Raw genomic sequence first — 19,206 nt, 5'->3', positions numbered from 1 at the left:
GTTTCCATCATTGATTTTATTTAGAAAACAAATACTTTGTCTCTTTCGAGGATCCCTATGGAAAAATGATCCAAATTTGTTAAGGTATACAAGCTTTTTCTTAGAGTAATTGATACCTCTTTCCTATCTATGTTGTAAAGTTAGAGAAGGGCAGGCATACTTATACTTACTTCTTCACTTCCAAGAAGAACAGTGGAAAAGACTTTGACATGATGAAGATACATGGAGAAGCTGAGGTAGAATTTCCCCCTCTCCAATTTCACTTTTTGGGGTTGATTAAAAGTTTTTTTTTAAAGTGTATATATATTCTTTAAAAGTTGTTAATTCTTACTCCATCTAATTACTCCGTTATCCATTAAACATAAGCAGAAAATAATTTTACTCTTGTTTAAAGGTTTTGGAACATTCAGTGGATCTAAAAAAGAGAGTTGGGGCCCACAAGGGGGCAACTATTTTGGATTTTGAGCAATGCTTGCTTTCTCTTTTTAATAATATGTGTTCCTGGCAATGTGGGTCTGAGCTTTCTATATTTTTAGGAAGTTAAATATTATAATCCTTTATTCTGGAGAGTGCATTTGTCCAAACCAGACATGTACGTGCTATGCTGATGTGCATGTCCATTTTTAGAGACTCACCAAGGCCTATGAGTAATATTTTATATTGCTGAGAATGACATTAGCTATTAACAGTTGTTGCCTTGCCTTTCATGTACCTTACTAGTATAACTTACTATAAATTATTTAAAGCATCTGGAAAAGAATAACCTAAAAACTACATTTGCTAACTAGTATAACATTCTATTCAAACAAGAAAAAGCAATCAAATATTCCACGATACCAGGGTTGCCTATATTTTAAGATTGTACATGTCTGGGATTTTGAAAAGTTTATTCAAATGAGTTGCTAAGGGAGATGTGCGGTGAATCCCAAAATATTGAGCACAGCTTAGTTTGGGCTGTCAGTCAGTCCCTCTGTCTGTTTTTTGACTTCCCTTCAAAGTATTTGCATCACCTTTGCATTTCTGAACTGCCTAATACTATATAATTTTATGGGTTATAATCTCGCACATATCATTACTTGGACTCTAAGATTATCTCCAGTGGCTCTCAACTCTGCTAACCATATGGAAGTGTTTGCCATTGTCATAATTATGAATATTTCCAATTTAAGTTCAATTTATTTCCAATTTAGATATCCCAGCCCTGGGATATCTTGGTGGTCTCCTATCAAAGGTTAATCAGGGCCAACTTCTGTTTTGCATGTTTTTTTTTCAAGGCCATCCAAAGTGAGGTAGCTGTTGCTATCTACAGAAAAGGCACAGCAGAGAGTTTATGGAATGGTCTTCCAGAGAGGCTTGTTTAGCATTTTTGGATCAAAAGCTGGGAGGGATGATAAAGTGGAGTCCCCATTGGCAAAGCCTCTCTTTCAAAGACTCCCTATAAAAGTTCTTTATAATAAACAGCTACTGGTCAGAATGAGCTACCCGATACCCCTGAGTCTCCTAAATCTAGCCTGAGGAGAAATAGAAAGGTAGGTAAGATCATCTGCACATACTTACTTTTATTATCTTAGAAGCATTTTGGTCAGAAATGGTTCTTAAATTTTTCACCTTACATTTCATAGGGATAGCTGTCTTATTTCAATGTGAGGAACGTCTTCATGTGCTACAATTAAGAATTTCAAAGTGCTATTTAAAAAGTGACATTAAAAAAAAATAAACGGGGTCCTAGAATAAATCATGGGAGTTCTTCAAATCAGAAGGACACTAATTGGAGGAAGAGAACTGCAATTAATGAAAGAAACTGATTCGGGACTTCTCAAGCTCTAGGCTGATTCTGCAAATCACAGAGCCTTCTTTTCCAGCAGTTTCGGATGAACTGTTGTGTTTTGCAGCAAGAAAATCAACAACCTCCTTTTTTGTGACACTGCAGTACTTAAAATGACATCTGGGTAGTCACTTTTTCATAGTGAGATGTTTTTGTTTTCTCCAGAATATTCAATATGTCTGTTTCCTCACTCTTCTTGCTTCAGCTCACTGTTGAAGATGTTGGAAAGGGACAGCTGACATGCACATGTACACCATGCTTAGCTGTATTTAGTATCATTGGGGAAATGCACCCTCTTTTTGTAAAAAAATTGACAAGGAAGCAGTCTCGGAAGCACGATTTCTGCTGCCTGTACAGAAAGGAAAGAGACAGCTTGCTTTATACATGTTCCAATTTTCTTGTGTTATTTTTTTCACCCATACCGTCCTAACTAGGTTTTCTGGCAAACTCTATCCAATGCTATTCAGATAATCTGACTTTGCATATAGAAGGCCCTAGGTTCAGTTCCTGGTAGTGCTGAAAATCTTGATAAGACAATGATGAAATAAATGGCCAGATTTATTATATTGCAGATTCTTCTATGAAGATGAGCCTATGTTTGAACCAGTTGAATTAATGAATTGCTGAGAACGTTTACACCAAATTAGATTTTAATCTGGATCACAGAAACTATAATTCTCTTGCTTTTGCTCAGGTTCCTCTAAATCCCATAGGATAAAAACTGTATCAGAATACTTCTGCAAATAAAAAGGGTAATTGTTGGCCTCTCCTTTGAGAAACAAACATGAGGACTGCACACCTGGTCTAGTCACTGTGTTGCTAATCCAGAAAGAGAACACAGTTTCATTCCTGATTAGGTGCCAAAAGATTATACTTTTCTTTCTCTTTCTCTTTCCCATTTACTGTTTAATCTTATAGGATGGGCAGCTATTACAAAATACTGGGATGAAGCATTCCAATAACAATATCAGAGAAAATGTATCATAATACATTTTAGTAATTATTATGCTCCAGTACTCCGTATTTAAATTGTTGTGTTTCTTTTAATTAATCAGTTTTCTTCCCCAAACCTTTAAAAATTCTTAAAAAGATTTTGTTGTAGAAGGAAAGTACAAATCTAATAAAGAAAAGTGGAAAGAAAGGAAAAAGATAATAAAGTGCAAAGGAAAAAAAAAAGAGCTCCAACTTTTTCAACAGATATTAACAAAGCCATCATTTCCCCTTCCTCTTAACTATTCGAGAAATCCAATCTTTTCCCCTAATCTGAGGACTTCTAAATACACTAGATTTTCCAGACAAGGTTTTTCAGACTTTTTAACCATTGCCTCATTCCCAGTGCTGGGAGAAAGCGACTGGCCCAAGATTACCCAACTGGCTTTATGTCTAAGGGGTCTAGAATCTCCCAATCTCTTTCCCTCAGTCCTGGGAAGGAAACAATGGCAAACTACTTTTGAAAACTCTTGCCCAGAAAACTGCAGGGACTTGTTCCACAAAATGGACAGGATTGAATAGAAGAACACCCCCCGCCCAAGGCAAATAGTATCTTAGATAAATAATTTGGAAACTGGTGTGAAGTACAGTCTCTTTCTTACCCAGCATTGCAATCCCAGCCTGATTTAGGGGGATCCGCTAAAGGAGCGGTCACCAACTGGTGGTCTGTGGACCACTGATGGTCCGCGAGAAAATTTTGGTTGTCCACAGAAAAATTATTTGCATTTTTTATATTGTACTAAATCAGGGTCCTCAAACTACGGCCCCTGGGACAGATACGTGCAATGAATGTTTGTATTGCTGCAGAGTCTCTCCCTTCGTGGTCTTTTTGTGTGGGTCGGAGGGGGACAGAAATTCTGACTTGGGGTCTGCTTCAGCCTCCTGGTGCAGGGCTTTGGGCAGAGGCTGGAGGGAAGTGTTGCTGGTGGCAAAGAGCCGGAGGACTTTGTTCCAGTGGGACTGCATCATGGCCTGGGACTGGCTGACCATCTTAGCCTGCTGAGCCTCCAGGCGCCTGTACCTGGCCTTGCACTCCTGCAGGTCTTCCCTCTGCTTGGAAAGCCTATGCTTGTAGTCCTCAGTGAGGTGCTTCTAGTGAGCCTCCTTTTCGGTCAGATCCAATTTGAACTGAACTGTTTCACCAACTCTTTCTCTTGATGGCTGCTTAGCTCCAACAACTGCTTCCTGTTGGGGCCCTAAGGAGCCTGGGCGGAAAGGCAAGGAGTGGCTGGGAGGGGAGGGGTTAGTAGAGGCTGGCGAAGTGCCTCTCGACGTGAATGACATCGATTTGGCCACGCCCACCCAGTCACATGATCACCTAGCCACACTCACCCAGCCGGTCATTAGGCAGATCATAGTCGTCCGCGGGATTTAAAATTATGAATTTAGTGGTCCCTGAGGTCTGAAAGGTTGGTGACCCCTGAGCTAAAGCAGCTCTTATCTTTGAGGGTGGGTGAAGGGGAGAGAGTTCTGAGGAGTAGTGATTGCTTTATTTATTTATCTGGGAGGGCACTAATATAAACCGATACACAGCAAATGGGAAACTTATCCTTCCCTGCATGGAGACGTGCTTCATTCCTAAACATCAATTGGCAATCCTACATTTAGGATCTCCTCAATCTTTCAGTTAAGCATCCTTTCCCTTTAAGATCCAGAATAACGCTAAAGCAGGGCCACCTTTTGGGCCCCAGGGACCGGTTCTGTGGAGGGAGATTTTTCTGTGGACCAGAGAGGGTATGGTTTTGCATGCTACCTGCATCCCGCGGATGGGCCTTTGCTTGTTTGCGCAGCCCAGTGTCTGGAATGCTGCGGGCTGATGCCAGTCCGCAGACCAGGGCTTGGGGACCCCTGCCCTAAAGTATTTATCAATTTTTCTGGCAATGGTAGGTCACCAGCTTGATATGGAGCAGGTTATTAATGAAGACTGCCATTTTGTTTGGAATCAGAAATGTATTGTGATGCCATTTCTTGGGGAACTTGATCATCTGAACAATCATCCAGCCAGAAAGGTTATTGTACAATAAGTGGATATTGTATACTTGGATTTTTGAGTCATTCCTTCTAAGGGCTCAGAAAACTAAATCACTATAGAAGAAGTGGTGAGATTTGCTTCTCCTTTCCTCAGAGTGCTTCAAAAAGGAGAAACTTAGAGGGGTAGAAATATTGTGCCTTCTCAACAAAAGAGGAACTTAACGATTAGAACTGTAATATAACTTCTGCCTGAAAATAAACTCTGAATAGAAGTAAATGTGTATATAACTGTGCTGTAAAATGACTGATGGGAAAGATGATAAAGGGTTATAAAATTATGCCTGTTAGGATGAAAAGGGAGCACGCTTTTCCTCATAATTATAAAACCGTACCTTAGCAGGAAAGCAAGCAAGCATTTCCTCTAACACCCAAGTAAATGGATGGAATTCATTGCCAGCATCTGCACGGAGGGCTGCCTAGTTTACGATCTGAGCCATAAAACCGGATTAAGCCAAATTCGAAGTACTGTACTCCTGGCATCAGCCGATAGCAGCTTGATTCGTTTCCTACTCTTCTACAACCGTGGGGTGTACGGTACAACACAGAGGCAGTAAGCGACGTAACCTTTCCCCCTTTTGGGCCGCGTTCTTTCCATCTCCAAACGCGTATTGATCTCGCTGAGCTATTTGGAGCTTTAGTTACACCGCGGTAGGTTCCTGTTTGGGTTAGCGACGTAATCCTTATAATCCCGAAAGCCCTAGCAGAGAATAACGCTGGCGTGCAGCCCTGTCGTCTCCCCCACCCCCCTCCGCCCGGTTCCGCGGGGTTTAACACGCACGGCTCGCTCTTGTCAGACTGAAGCGTGTGGTGTCACGGGAGGGATATTGCAGAGACCTCTTGTGGTGGAAGGCTTGCGCGTTTCTTCTAATTGGAGGCAAACGTTCAGACGTTCACAGGACACAACGCGAGGGAGCGCTTAAACTAAGAGAAGGTCCAGTGGCATCTTACTTGGCACCTTTATTTGACTCAGTGCTACTAATTAGCTAGTAATGTTAATTAAGGAAGACTAACGTTTGTGTTTTAACGTTTAGCAGAACAAATAATCCCCTACTTTCACTGCTTTAAAGAATCCCAAAAAACTCCATACTCTCGTCCTGAACTCAGTGCGTTTGGACTGATTTAAGTCTTCCTTTTCCCAATTAATACATCCAGATATGCACCTGTCTAAACCACCATTGCAGCTTGCTTGCCTTTTACTGAGTTTGTTGTGTGAACTCGACTGTTTGTTTATTAATCATGCTTTGTAAGAAGTGGGTTCACACAAGCCGATTTCAAGAGCATACGGCAGTGTATTTAAATCAACTAATTGTAATTTATTCCACAAACCTTGGTTAAATCACGGACTACGCAAGAATATATTACCTAGAATCTTAATACTAATTTAAAAATCGGCACATTTTAACTTTCTATCGAAATCATTAGTAGCTTTTATGTTACTTTCTCGTAACTTTTGAGAGGGATTTTCGACCTTTGCGTGAAAGATTGTGTTGCTTACACTAAATGACCTGCATGCATCACATTGACTTGTTTCTTGAGTAAGTTTCCACAAGACCGGGCTATCCGAAGGAGCAAAATGTGTGTTCGCTTTTTGCAACTAGACAAAAATAAAGCGCCTCGAATAATGTCCGGAGTCCATGGAAAGAAATCGAGCTTTGCTTTAGACTGAGTGCACTAAACACAGCTATCCATATCAGAAGCTGAAGGTGATGCCTCCAGTTAAAAAGATCGCTGAAGACCTGCTTGGCAGCAGCTGCCGATTACAGTAAAATGTTAATAAACCAGATTGAGAATAAAGCAATTTGGCAAACGCCACGGCAGCAATCCTATGGGTAGCCCTATGGCCAACTTCACGCCGAGATCGTCTCCGGAGCCACCTGCGGCGGGAGCAGATTCGAAAGTGCAGCTTGAACGCGAATCTTCCATAGGAATTGGTACAGCCGGAACAACGATCCATGCTTTATCACGATCCGCTCCTCCCCCGAAGCAAATGGAAGAGTCCTATAGACTTTCTCTTCCCCGCATCTGGCGGATTAAGCAATGTGACCGCCGGAAGAGAATCCATCCTCTTCCGGGTCAGCGCAGCGATTGGAGGCGTTTTTTGGCCTTCAAAGGAGGCCCAGCTTCGCGTCGCTTCGGTTCCTTCCGTTTACCGACGGTAGTAACGGCAACGGGCGCCCCCGCGCACCCTCCGTCCGCTTTTCGACATTATCCCTCGGGGTCGCCTCCTGGCAGGTGAGTGGAAGTCAGCCGTCCGGGTCGTGGTGCATTAGTGCGCCCACCCACCCCCGGATACGACCCCTCCAGCTGTCCGGGAGGAGAAGCAGCCAGGCGGCCCGAAATTAAAGATGCGGGCAGGTTCCCTTACAGATGTACAACCGGCGACGGGCTTTGGGAGCCTTGCGAGGTTGCAATCTGCGGCTGCTGGCCCAGAAAGAGCTGGGGGTGGGTGGGTGGGGGATCGAATCTGCGAGGACTTCCCTTTCCGTGTCGTTGTGTTTTATTGCCACTCGTGTTTCTGAGCCCGGCGTGGATTGGAACTTGGGCGACCGCCCCCCCCTCCCTCCCTCCCCCACGTTTCCCTCCGCGTTTCCCTCTCTTGGGCAATGTTTTCGTCTCGCACTTAGTGACGTGGCCGCAACGCTTGTGCTCTGCGTTGTTTTCGCCTGGGAGTATCGGCCACTCGTGCCACGGAACTCTCCATGAAGACCGAGCTGAAACAAATGGAGCGACTTGTTCGCTCCTTAGTCGAGTGTGTTAAAACGTGCGCACTTATTATTTATCTTCGAAACGCTCCAAGGCCGCTTACAAAAAAATGGTAGAAAAAAAGAAGAAGCGGCAGAGATACAAGAGTCACAGCGGCGGTTAATAAAAAATGCCAGGGAAAATACCAAAGGTCTCAGTTTGGGGCAGGAAAAGATGTTAAGTAGGAAGGGCGGTGTTGACTGGGAAGGTCTTAAAAGCTTCTATTCCTGGAAAATGTCTTTTAGCTTCGCTTGGCAAGGAGGGGTTTGCTTGAAGGCTTCCGAGGATGGTTGGAGAGCCTAGGCAAGCCCATGTGGTCCCTTGAATGGTCATTCAGGGCTTTAATATACCATAGTGTTTGCTCCATATGCCGAACAGATTCGGTATAATTACAAACAATTTTGGATTGAGATTCTTCAATAAAGATTTAAATATGAAGATTGATTTGTGTTTGTGTAGGTCAGGACAAAACCAGAAATGGCTAAGGCTTCCAGTGCAGCAGGAAGGGAGTATGTTAGAGGAAGGTGTTAAAATATTAATCAGCAAGGACACATAATTTTTAAAATAATTTTGCAACAAAATCCTAATGTATATAATTATCTGAAAGTATATTATGAGTAGATCCATACATGTGTGTACACGCATATAATCCCCATTATGTTCAATAGGACTTCCAGATAAGTCAGAGCACCAACAGATAAGCAACAAATATCCCCTGATTAATATGGGTTTAGATGAATTGATTGTGGCATGCTGTTTCTTAGCATACACTTTATTAATTTTTAACTGCCTTGCACACACAAAATTTAATCACCTGAAGTTTTCATGTAAAATCCTTGCAGCATTCTAGTGTATTAGTATTGTATTTGCAGGCATATCTTTTCCGATATTTCATTAAACTGATTCCTGCAAATGTGAGTAAGAATCTAATATGGACATACAAATGTATGCTTTTCAAATCAGCAGTTAGAAGCTACTTTGTGTGTTTGTCTCTCTGTGTGTGTTACTTTTGTTCAACAAAGTTGGTAAAGTCATGTAAAACCTGCATTTACAAGGAAATCCTGAAATAATGTGTATTAAAACCGAGGAGGGTTCAGTTTTTAATTTTCATTCAACATATTTTTGAAAATTTGGCTATTATAACCTGGTGATGTAACTGTAGAACTGAAACAGAAAATCTTATTATTGGGTTCATTTGCCCCTCTGCTATATTTTGAACTAGAATCCATAAAATTAACATGTTCTTCGTTGCTTTTGAATAAAGAATAGAATAGTCTTTTTCAATAGAAAAGAATGTGTCTGGTTCATGGGCCTCAAATGTGTGAAGGAACCCAAGTCCTGGCTGTATGAGTATTGTTGGCTGAAATATTTCCGCAGCAGCTATGCATTTTAATTTTTGTATTTATATCTATAATTGCTGTTAAATAGATTAGAAATAAGGAAAAATATTGCGTATGACATTTGCTAGATTTATATTCTGCCTTTCATTTAAGGTAGCAGACATATTATTCGTTCTTTGTATTTTTCTTCACAATTGTCCAAAGGCACCAAATGAGCTTCTGAGGACGGACTAAAGCAGTGGTCCCCAATCTTTGTGGCTTGGTGGCCCAGCAGGAGGGGGGGAATGGGGAAATAGTCCGTACAAGTGGTGGGCCGGTGTGCGCATTTGAGAATGCAATGCCGATCCACTACTTGTGCAAGTCAAGCTGCACGCACATGCGCCAGCCCACCACTCACACAGCACAGTTTTGAATAGGCCACGGCCAGTAGTAGGCCATGGCCCAGAGATTGAGGACCCCTGGACTAGAATATGGGTCTCCCTGATTTCAGTTCACCACCCTAATCATTGTTCTACAGCAAGGGTGTCAAACTCTATTTCATTGAGGGTTGTGGAAGGTTTTTTTTTTTACAAATAATTTCATTCTGCTTTACGCTTGTAGGAAGCCAGTTCCAAATGCCCCGCAATGGATGAAGACAGCCAGGATGAACTCATAAACAAGAATGCTGCAGTAGGCAAAGTTAAAAGAACAAATGCGCTGCTCTTTAGTGATGCAGGTAAATGAAATTACTTGGTGTGCATTCCAACTTTCTGGTCTTTAATCAACTAGTATTTATAATAAAATATCTCCTAGTGGTTTTGATAATTCCTTGGCTCCATAGTTGTAAACATTTAAACATAGACATGGTCTTGTAAATGTTTAAGACAGTGGTTCTCAACCTTCCTAATGCCGCGACCCTTTAATACAGTTCCTCATGTTGTGGTGACCCCCAACCAGGGGTGAGTTCTAAATTTTTTTACTACCGGTTCTGTGGGTGTGGCTTATTTTGTGGGCATGGCTTGGAGGTCATGTGACTGGGTGGACGTGGCTAGCTGGTCATGTGACCGGGTGGCCATGGCTATGTGTATAGGGACTACTCAGAGGGCTGAAAAAAGTCATTTCTGACAGGTCCTCGCACTTTTGACCGGTCTTCGCACTTATGACTGGTCATCATTTATGCCCATTGTAGCATTCTTAACAACCATGTCACTCATTTCACAACTGCTTTTCTTCACGATGGTGACAAGATAGGGCAAAAACGTAAAATGTGAGGACAGTCGTAAGTTCGAGGACTGGTCAAAAGTGCGAGGACCAGTCAGAAATAACTTTTTCAGCCCTCTGAGTAGTCCATGTGCATAAAAGGATACAGCAATAGAGAGGGATGAAGGAAGGGAAGGGAAGGGAAATTAGAGTAGGAGTGAGGGTAAGAGAGGGAGGAAGAGAGGAGGAGAAGGAGAAAGGAAGAGGAAGTAGGGAGGAGAAGAAGAGGGTGAGGAAGAGAAAGTAAGAAGGAAAGAAAAGAGAGAGGTGGTAGGTTTGAGGAGAAAGATTGCTGTACAATAAAAAAGATGAAAGGGAAGAAAGCCAGCCCCAAACAAATATAAAGATATTAAGATAAAGAATGAGTTGTTAAACTTTAAAGAATAAAAGAGAACAAATATGAATAAATAACAATAATTAGAAACACACATACAAACATACAATGTATTTTCTTTGAACAGAGTATTTGGCCGGTTCACAAATTTAAACAGTGTTTAGTCATTTCAATTAAATTTACAATTTCTATATTTTCTTTTTGCCATATCTATTCCTCATCTATTTTTGTAAAAAACCAATATTACCCTTCATCCTCATCTCTAATCTTAATCAAATTCAATTTTTAGGTTTTTTTTAGGTTTTTTTTGATTTGTATACCGCCCTACTCCCGAAGGACTCAGGGCGGTGAACAGCCAACAATAAAATACATAAATACACAAAATTTAAAAACCCGATAAAATCAAATTAAACTTTTTGGCCCAGACAAATTAAAATACCCCAATAATTTAAAAACAGATTAAAATTTACATATTTTAAAAAGGGAAGAGATCAGGCCAAGCCCGCTTGATGGAATAAAAAGGTCTTCACAGCACGGCGGAAGGAACGCAGATCCGGGATCCTCCGTATCTCCGGGGGGAGCTCAATCCAGATGGTAGGTGCCCCCACAGAGAAGGCTCTCCCCCTAGGGGCCGCCAGTCGACACTGTTTGGCTGACGGCACCCGGAGGAGTCCCTCTCTATGAGAGCGTACTGGCCGGTGGGAGGCTATTGGTGGTAGTAGGCGGTCCCGTAAATAACCAGGCCCTAAGCCATGGAGCGCTTTAAAGGTGGTAACCAAAACCTTGAAGCGCACCCGGAAGACCACCGGGAGCCAGCGCAGCTCGCGCAGGAGAGGTGTTACATGGGAGCGCCATGTCGCTCCCATTACCACCCGCGTGGCTGCACTCTGCGCCAGTTGGAGCCTCCGGGTGCTCCTCAAGGGGAGCCCCATGTAGAGAGCATTACAATAGTCCAGGCGGGAGGTGACGAGGGCATGAGTGACCGTGCGTAACGAGTCCCGATCCAGAAAGGGACGCAACTGGCGAATCAGGCGGACCTGATAAAAAATCCTCCCGGTCACGGCCGTCAAGTGCTCTTCTAAAGACAGCCGTGAATCCAGGAGGACGCCCAAGTTGCGAGCCCTCTCCGTGGGGGCCAATGATTCGCCCCCAATAGTCAGTGATGGCGTCAACTGGCTATATCGGGACGTCGGAAACCACAGCCACTCGGTCTTGGATGGGTTGAGCCTGAGCCTGTTCCTCCCCATCCAGATCCGTACGGCCTCCAGGCACCGGGACATCACTTCAAGGGCATCGTTGGGGTGATCCGGGGTGGAGATGTACAGCTGGGTGTCATCAGCGTACTGATGGTACTCCACCCCGAAACCACGGATGATCTCGCCCAGCGGCTTCACATAAATGTTGAACAGGAGAGGTGAGAGGACCGACCCTTGCGGCACTCCACATATGAGGGGCCTCGGGGTCGACCTCTGTCCCCCTGTCAACACGGACTGCGACCGGTCAGAGAGAAAGGAGGAGAACCACCGCAACACGGTGCCTCCCACCCCTAACTCTTCCAACCGGTGCAGCATGATACCATGGTCGATGGTATCAAAAGCCGCTGAGAGATCTAACAGGACCAGGACAGAGGAGCACCCCCTATCCCGAGCCCTCCAGAGATCATCAACCAACGCGACCAATGCCGTTTCCGTGCTGTACCCGGGCCTGAAGCCCGACTGGAACGGATCCAGATACGTCGTTTCATCCAGGTGCTGGGGAAGCTGTTGCGCAACCACACTCTCAACAACCTTTGCCACAAAACGAAGGTTGGAGACCGGACGATAATTTACCAACATTGCCGGGTCCAGGGAAGGCTTCTTGAGGAGAGGCCTCACCACCGCCTCTTTCAAGCGAAGCATTTATAATCCCCTGGATGAACTTTATCCCCCCTCTTGACCCCGGGCCCCCCACCCCCCATGCCATGCTCCACAGCCTTACCTGGCCCTCCCCTTAGTGGGTTATCCCCCATACCCACGGCCTTACTTCTGATCCAACCCCCCCCCCCTGGAACCCCTTAAGACATTTGCTAAAACTTTATCTAAAAAACCCCTCAACCCCCTCTTCGTGACATGCCACCTCTCTGGGTTCCAAAGCCCTTCATCGAGGTAGGCCTTCGATAACATGGAAGGCCAGGCTTGCGAGAGGGGGGAGTCTCGCAAGGCAAAGAGCTCAGCCGGTGAATACATTTTTCCCTTCTATTCTATATTATACCCCTTCCCATTGTCATCTATTTTTATATCCATCCTCACATTGGTTAATTGTGTAATATTACAGTTGTTTAATATAAATTCAACATTTTAATATAAATCAATTAGTTATATCAGTGGTCCCCAACCCCCGGTCCGCGGACCGGTGCCGGGCCGTGGAGTACCTGGCACCGGGCCGCGCAGCGGCCGGGGGACATGAACGCTGCAGCGCAAAGGCTCCTGGGCCGTGCGCAAAAGCTCCTGGGCCGTGCGCAAAAGCTCCTGGGCCGTGCCTCCATCCCTGCGCGCGCTCAGCGGGCCGCGGCGATAAAAAGGTTGGGGACCACTGAGTTATATAACTACCTTTTTTGTATATTAATCAATATGAACATGAATATTCCAATTATTTCCATGCAATCCAATTTCTTACAAATCAATTAATTATATTTACCAATAATAATAAACCAAATAATTTCCCCCATATATTCCTCCAAACCACAACTTAACCATTTCTGCTTTCAACACAATATACAATTAATAGTATCTCAATTATTACAATTCCCTAGTTAAATAGAGCTTTTTTTCTTTTGTGTTTTAAAATCTTGAACTCTCCTCTTTTTCCCTAAATTTCCCATTGTTTGCACCTACCTTTTTTGGTGAGGAAAAAGAAAAGAAATCTGCCTGCCTAATTTTCCAACATTGCAGCAACAGCAAAGCCAACAGCCTGCTTTATTTTCAGTTTCGTTTTTCAGCATAGCTAGGGGAAAAAATACCTGCTCCAGCAAGCAGCAGAGCCCTGAGCAAAACAGCTGAGAGCAAATCAGCTGAGAGTCGGGAGCCGATCTAATCAAGGGCTAATTAGCCTATGCTGAAGCTCCACAGGCCAATAAAATTACAAAAAAACACCGAACCATTTGTTAAATTGCTGGCTCACCCGCCCCTCACCCACCACTATTTATTGGCAATAAATAGTGGTGCGGAGGGGCGGGGCAATCCAGCAATTTAACAAACGGTTCGGCCGAACCCCTTAGACCCGGCAGAATCCCACCACTGGTTATAGGGCGGCCCTTTGAAGCCCCGCGGCAAGAATTTAAACAGTTTTTTTTTCCTCTAGCCATCAGCTGGGACTCAGGAGGCAGCAATAGATTGGGAGTGGGCGGGGTAAGCGAACGGCTGGCGATCCAACAGAGCAGAGAGTGAGGGTGAGTGAAGGTGGGGGGGTGAGAGAGGGCTTTGGCGACCCCTGTGAAATGGCTGTTCGACCCCCAAAGGGGTCGCGACCCCCAGGTTGAGAACCGCTGGTTTAAGAGGTCAAGGAGCAATTTGCAGTACAAAATTCATACTGTATGACTCCTGCCTATTCTTTTACTCTAGGCCTTAGCAGCTTTATGGGCTAAGTCTCTTAAGGTATTGACATAAATGCATTCTTAATCAGACTGGAGCCTGAGGAATTTAGTGCCAGAAATTATGATATACATACAATAATCTCTAGCACTCTCCTAACTTGGCAACCAATCTCCAAACCATCTTAAAAGTGGTAAAATTACTGGAAGGGACTTCATCTTCCCACAAGTGCTGAAAGAAAACCCTAATTGGTGGGCTGCTGTTTTGACCCCCTCTATTTACTAACATCAACATTTCTCTGCAGATCTCCAAAGAATGGACAGATTCTTTTATTTTTGCCCATTCAGTCATGTCTAATTTTCAGAGACTGCCTGGATAAGTCCCTGCAGTTCTTGGCCTGATTTTCAGAAGTGGTTGCAGAGAGCTTAAAGTGAGAGGCTCAAGGTCACCCTGTTGGTTTTGTGCCAAAGTCCTTCCTTTTCTAGCCTTGTGCCTTAACCATTACACCAAACTGGCTCTTAATTAATTAATTATAATACCTTACAAAAAGGACAACAAAGCCAATCTAATCACCATCCTGTCGGCTTACTATGTATAATTAGCAAATTATATTCTAAACTTCTTTTTTATAAGCTTGCTGATTTACTGGTCGAAAAAATAATCTTAGCAGTGCAGCAACTCAGTTTCAGATAAAGTTTTTCTATTGTGGTTCAGTGTGTTGCTCTGCAAAGTGTATTAACCTTCCTGGAGGCATTTTTTCATTCTTTACATTCATGTGAGAGGTTGTGGCGAAAAGTAGCAGCATAATCTCCATTGACCAGTGGCTCCTGCAACCAATTTTGATCTTGCATGAATGGACTACAGTGCAGGTCCAATATTCAAAAGGAGAACTGACCGACCCTATTCCAACTTCTAAGGGAGTAAACAGGGATGCCTCCTGTCCCCTCTATTATTTAATTTATGCATTATTGATTTTGTTCAAGCCCTTACTAAAACCAAATTTCACCCCTCTGCTCTGACAAGTAAACCAATCTCCATTCTGTTATATGCCTATGCTGCTGCAACCTTGTCTGTTTCCCAAGTAAAGCTGCAACATAGCCTTTGGGCCCTAGCATCCTACTGCCAATCTGAAATGCTAGAAATCAACCATGTGAAAATTAAGATCCTTGTATTCACCAAACTACCTGGAGGATCAATAATGATCAAACTGAGGAGATCAAAGCTTTCAAATGTCTTTCCATCTATTTCCAGTCATTTTCCCAGGAAGCTTCCCTTTCAAACCCTTCTTTGCGATCCCAATCAGCACTAATGCAATCCTTAGATATTCAACCCACAAGGGTAATAACTATGTGCCCGCAGCAATTAACCTTTTTGAACCCAGAGTGCTAAGTGTTTTGTTATACGGCACACAATATTGCATTTTCAAGGACATTGGTGGGGCCTTAGAAGCTGTACAATCTTAATTTCTGAGATCCTTACTCCAGATTCTCCATTTGGTTGCTAACACCCTTTTCCAGGTAGAATTCAGTCAAAGCCTTATTTACTACTTTACAGTCTAGTTGATAATGTCCTTTCTGGATTTTCTTTACTCTGTTTTTCAAAAGAAAGCAGCGATGGAAATAGCGGAGATTCTGATGACACAGGAAGTGAGGATGAAGGTGATACTGATGAAGATGGAGACGAAGAGAATGAAGAAAGTGAAGATGAAGATCTAGAAGGTGATTATAACAACTCTTTCAGTAATATTAATTAAAGAAGTTTTACATTCAATAAGTGAGCTATTTTTAAAGCTACTTTAGATGAGAGTTGTTGCTAACTTGCCTAATTTGCATCAAATCACTATAATTGAACTGTAGACAATTACATTTCTCTTGTAACTGTTTTGGTTGCTTGCTAGTCATTCGTAGTATTGCAGGCTGCCATCCAGGCATGGAATACATATGTTTGCATGCATGTGCGCGCACGCATACACACACAGAGAGCTGCTCTTTGTCACATACAACGTGAGTCTTATACCTTGGCCCTCATCTTTGTTATTGGCAATCAGGATTTGGGAGGAGATATAAATGTTACACCTGATTCAATTATACATGATTTGTGCATTTCTTGCTAGTAAGTCTGGGTCACCAATGACAATGGAAATACCTAATAAATATGTATCCAATATTACACAGATAGTTTTCAACTATTGTATAAACTGTCTTACTCTTTTCTACTCTCTCATGTTCCAAATAAAATAATTTTCCAGCCTTCCAGAACAGGTTTGGTGATATGTATATATGAGATTTTTTTTTGTTTGTTTGTTTTTGGTAAGATACTGAAGAGGAGGAGGCAGAAGATGACATGGAAATGACTTCTGAGCAACCAGAATATTCTATTAAAACAAAGCCCGAACTTAATGGAGAAATTAATTCTTCTACTGATGAAGATGCTGAAAACTGCCCAATATGTCTCAATACATTCAGAGATCAGGCAGTTGGAACACCTGAGAATTGTGCCCATTATTTCTGCTTGGATTGTATAGTTGAATGGTCTAAAGTAAGAACTCATTTAATTGATAAAATTATGCTAGAGTTGATGCTATTTTGTGAGCACTGTGACTGTTTCATAATGTGTCTTTTTACAGGTCATATTTGGTTGGTAGCAAATAATCATTAAAGATCGTCTAAAGTTCCCCCAAAAAGCTAATTTGTATATATATGAACTTGGATTATTTTAATTATCATTCTTTTTCAATTCTTATGATTAATAATTGCTGTCTGCTCTTAAAATAGTTTACTGTTCTCTGGTTAGAATTGAGAAATATAAAGCCAGATGTTATAGCAATGAAACATGCTGACAATGTACACACAATTATTTCAGTTCAGACTTGTTAAGCTATGAAAATAGAAATATGTCAGGTTTTTAAGGCAGGTCCTCAGCTATACAATCAGTAAGAATTTAATCAGTTCAACATAACCAGTTGAACAACTATGAATGTTTAATTTATTTAAAAATGGAGATGCTTTTGAAATTGGTAACACTGTCCCTTCCTCCTCTTCCCCCCTTCCCCACCCCCTTTTTTTTACAGAATGCCAACTCTTGTCCCGTGGATCGGATCATTTTTAAATCTATTTGTGTTCGTGTGCGCTTTGATGGAGAAATTTTGAAGAAAGTAGGTATTTTGTTTTCTTAAAAATAGCAAAAATCAGAGTGTGTTTTGCAAAACATAAACAGCGTTTTTGAAGTTCTTCTGAAATATATATACAATAAATACCTTACTGCTCCTTGTTTAATTTACTTTCATTGACCCATTCATGAAATAGAAACAAGCAACAAGTAAGAATATGTAGAAAGAACACTTAACATTTGGAAACTCTGATATTTAAACTGAAAATGCTTTAGGTTTAATTTTTTTTTAATGATACCCTTTGGGCATGCTTGAGGGAAAAAAAATCTTTATAAAATGGAAGGAAAAAAATCCATATAAAATGGAAAGAAATTAACTTTATAATGTGGTGACACCTTAAATCTGACATCATGATGAAAGAACACACAAAAAGCTCATGTTTGGACAGAATTAGACAAAGATGAGTTGTGCCTACATGAACTGTACTTGTTTTACAGTGAACAATGCAAAATTTCCTTAAAATGTTTTCTTTAGATACCTGTTGAGAATACAAAATCTCAGGAAGATGGTCTGGAGGAAGATCCCACCTTTTGTGAAGTGTGTGGTCGAAGCGACAGAGAAGATCGCTTGCTGCTTTGTGACGGATGTGATGCAGGGTAAAGGAGTCCTTGCCTTTAAAAATCTATGTTGATTGTAACATTTGTCAAATGCTTCTTGAGATTAGGATTCCACTTGAGGGTGTTAGTTTGCTTTTAATATAGACAATATCAGATTTTTGCTGACATACCTGACCAGGTGTCTCCTTTAGATTTTTCCAGCTATTCATAATTTGCATGTTTGAAGAGTGACAAGGATACCTTGCTGTATCACTGGAAACCTTAGGCAGAAATGTAATTGCTTTCAGGTGAATCTGGTTATAAAGCTTCACACTTGCATTGTGATTTCTGATGAAAGGGCACTTTGTACTTACTTGTCTACAATTATAGTTTTACTATTAGATCTTTTGACAAAGACGGGTTGCTCAAAGATGGACAGGGTGCAACCACAGTGAGCTTTCTTGTTTTACTCTGCAGTTAGAGGTCATGAATATCTAAAGAGGTACCCTCATACAGAAAATTTCAAAATATATTTTATCTCTTTCCTTAGCACCGCTCCTAGTTAACATACCTTATAAATGTGTTAAGTAAATGATCATTCTAATTGGAACATACAACTTTTTCTGGTTTCTTAGATTTTTGGTGTTTTTTCCGGTCTACCAGGGCAACCTGGTCTACCCAAATAATGGATGGAACATACTGCTTCCGCTTTCGCCTTTCGGCCCCAATCCAGGAATCTTCGCAGGTAGTAGTTTTCCCAACAAACCATCAAAAATAGCTTGTCGCGAAAGCGACTGCCTGCAAAGGCTCCTGGATTGGGGCTGAAAGGCAAAAGCATAAGCAATATGCCCCGTCCCATATTTGAGTAGATCAAGTTGCTCTGATAGATCAGTCTCGCCATAAAAAACACTTAATCTCTCCCCTGGAGTAGCCGACAAAGTGAAGAGACCCCGTGGCTTAGAGGTTAATACATCTACCTAATATGTAAGTAGCCCAGGTTTGAATCCCAGAAGGGTATGGCTTGCTGATGAGAGCTAAAAAGCTTGAAATGGATCTATACTAGCCTCCCTTTATTTGTCAGTAAATATAAATCCAACACAAAAATAGATTTTTGGTATTTTGCTAGCTCTTGGAATATTTGTTAATTCCGATATCAATGAATGTTATGATATAGTTTGAATAGGAAATTGTGCATGTACATCACTCTGTATGAAGGATTAATCTGCATAATAGGCAAAAGGGCCTGGTGTTCTCTTCTACCTTTACAGTTTTGTAAGAATCCCTTGTATACTCTTTCTTTAGTTACCATATGGAATGCCTTAATCCACCTTTAAGCGAGGTACCTGTGGATGAATGGTTCTGTCCACCATGTGCACCTGCAAATGCTATGCCTGCTGAGGCTGGCAAGTATTTTCTTTATAACATATTTTT

General features: G+C 42.1%; 1 protein-coding gene and 1 long non-coding RNA gene across 2 annotated transcripts in view; one reads left to right on the top strand and one right to left on the bottom strand.

Moving 5' to 3' along the window:
* Window positions 1-1,542: 1,542 nt before the first annotated feature.
* Window positions 1,543-6,958, bottom strand: LOC148116505 (uncharacterized). Its single transcript, XR_015730351.1, has 2 exons — window positions 5,179-6,958; window positions 1,543-2,174 (listed from the first exon to the last, which is right to left on the bottom strand). It is a non-coding gene; the product is annotated as an uncharacterized LOC148116505 (long non-coding RNA).
* The window catches only part of PHRF1 (PHD and ring finger domains 1), a 36,942-nt gene continuing 24,659 nt past the window's right edge, over window positions 6,924-19,206 (top strand). The window contains 7 exon segments of the mRNA XM_087880701.1: window positions 6,924-7,078; window positions 9,529-9,643; window positions 15,675-15,788; window positions 16,385-16,608; window positions 17,141-17,224; window positions 17,714-17,835; window positions 19,078-19,178. Coding sequence (XP_087736827.1) covers window positions 9,553-9,643; window positions 15,675-15,788; window positions 16,385-16,608; window positions 17,141-17,224; window positions 17,714-17,835; window positions 19,078-19,178 — 736 coding nt within the window. The 5' untranslated portion in view covers window positions 6,924-7,078; window positions 9,529-9,552.

The sequence above is a fragment of the Pantherophis guttatus genome, chromosome 1 (assembly GCF_059756535.1).
Source record: "Pantherophis guttatus breed Tessera chromosome 1, ASM5975653v1, whole genome shotgun sequence".
NCBI lineage: Eukaryota > Metazoa > Chordata > Lepidosauria > Squamata > Colubridae > Pantherophis > Pantherophis guttatus.
The sequence above is the reverse complement of the archived record's forward strand: the minus strand, read 5'-3'. Positions and strand labels throughout refer to the sequence as shown.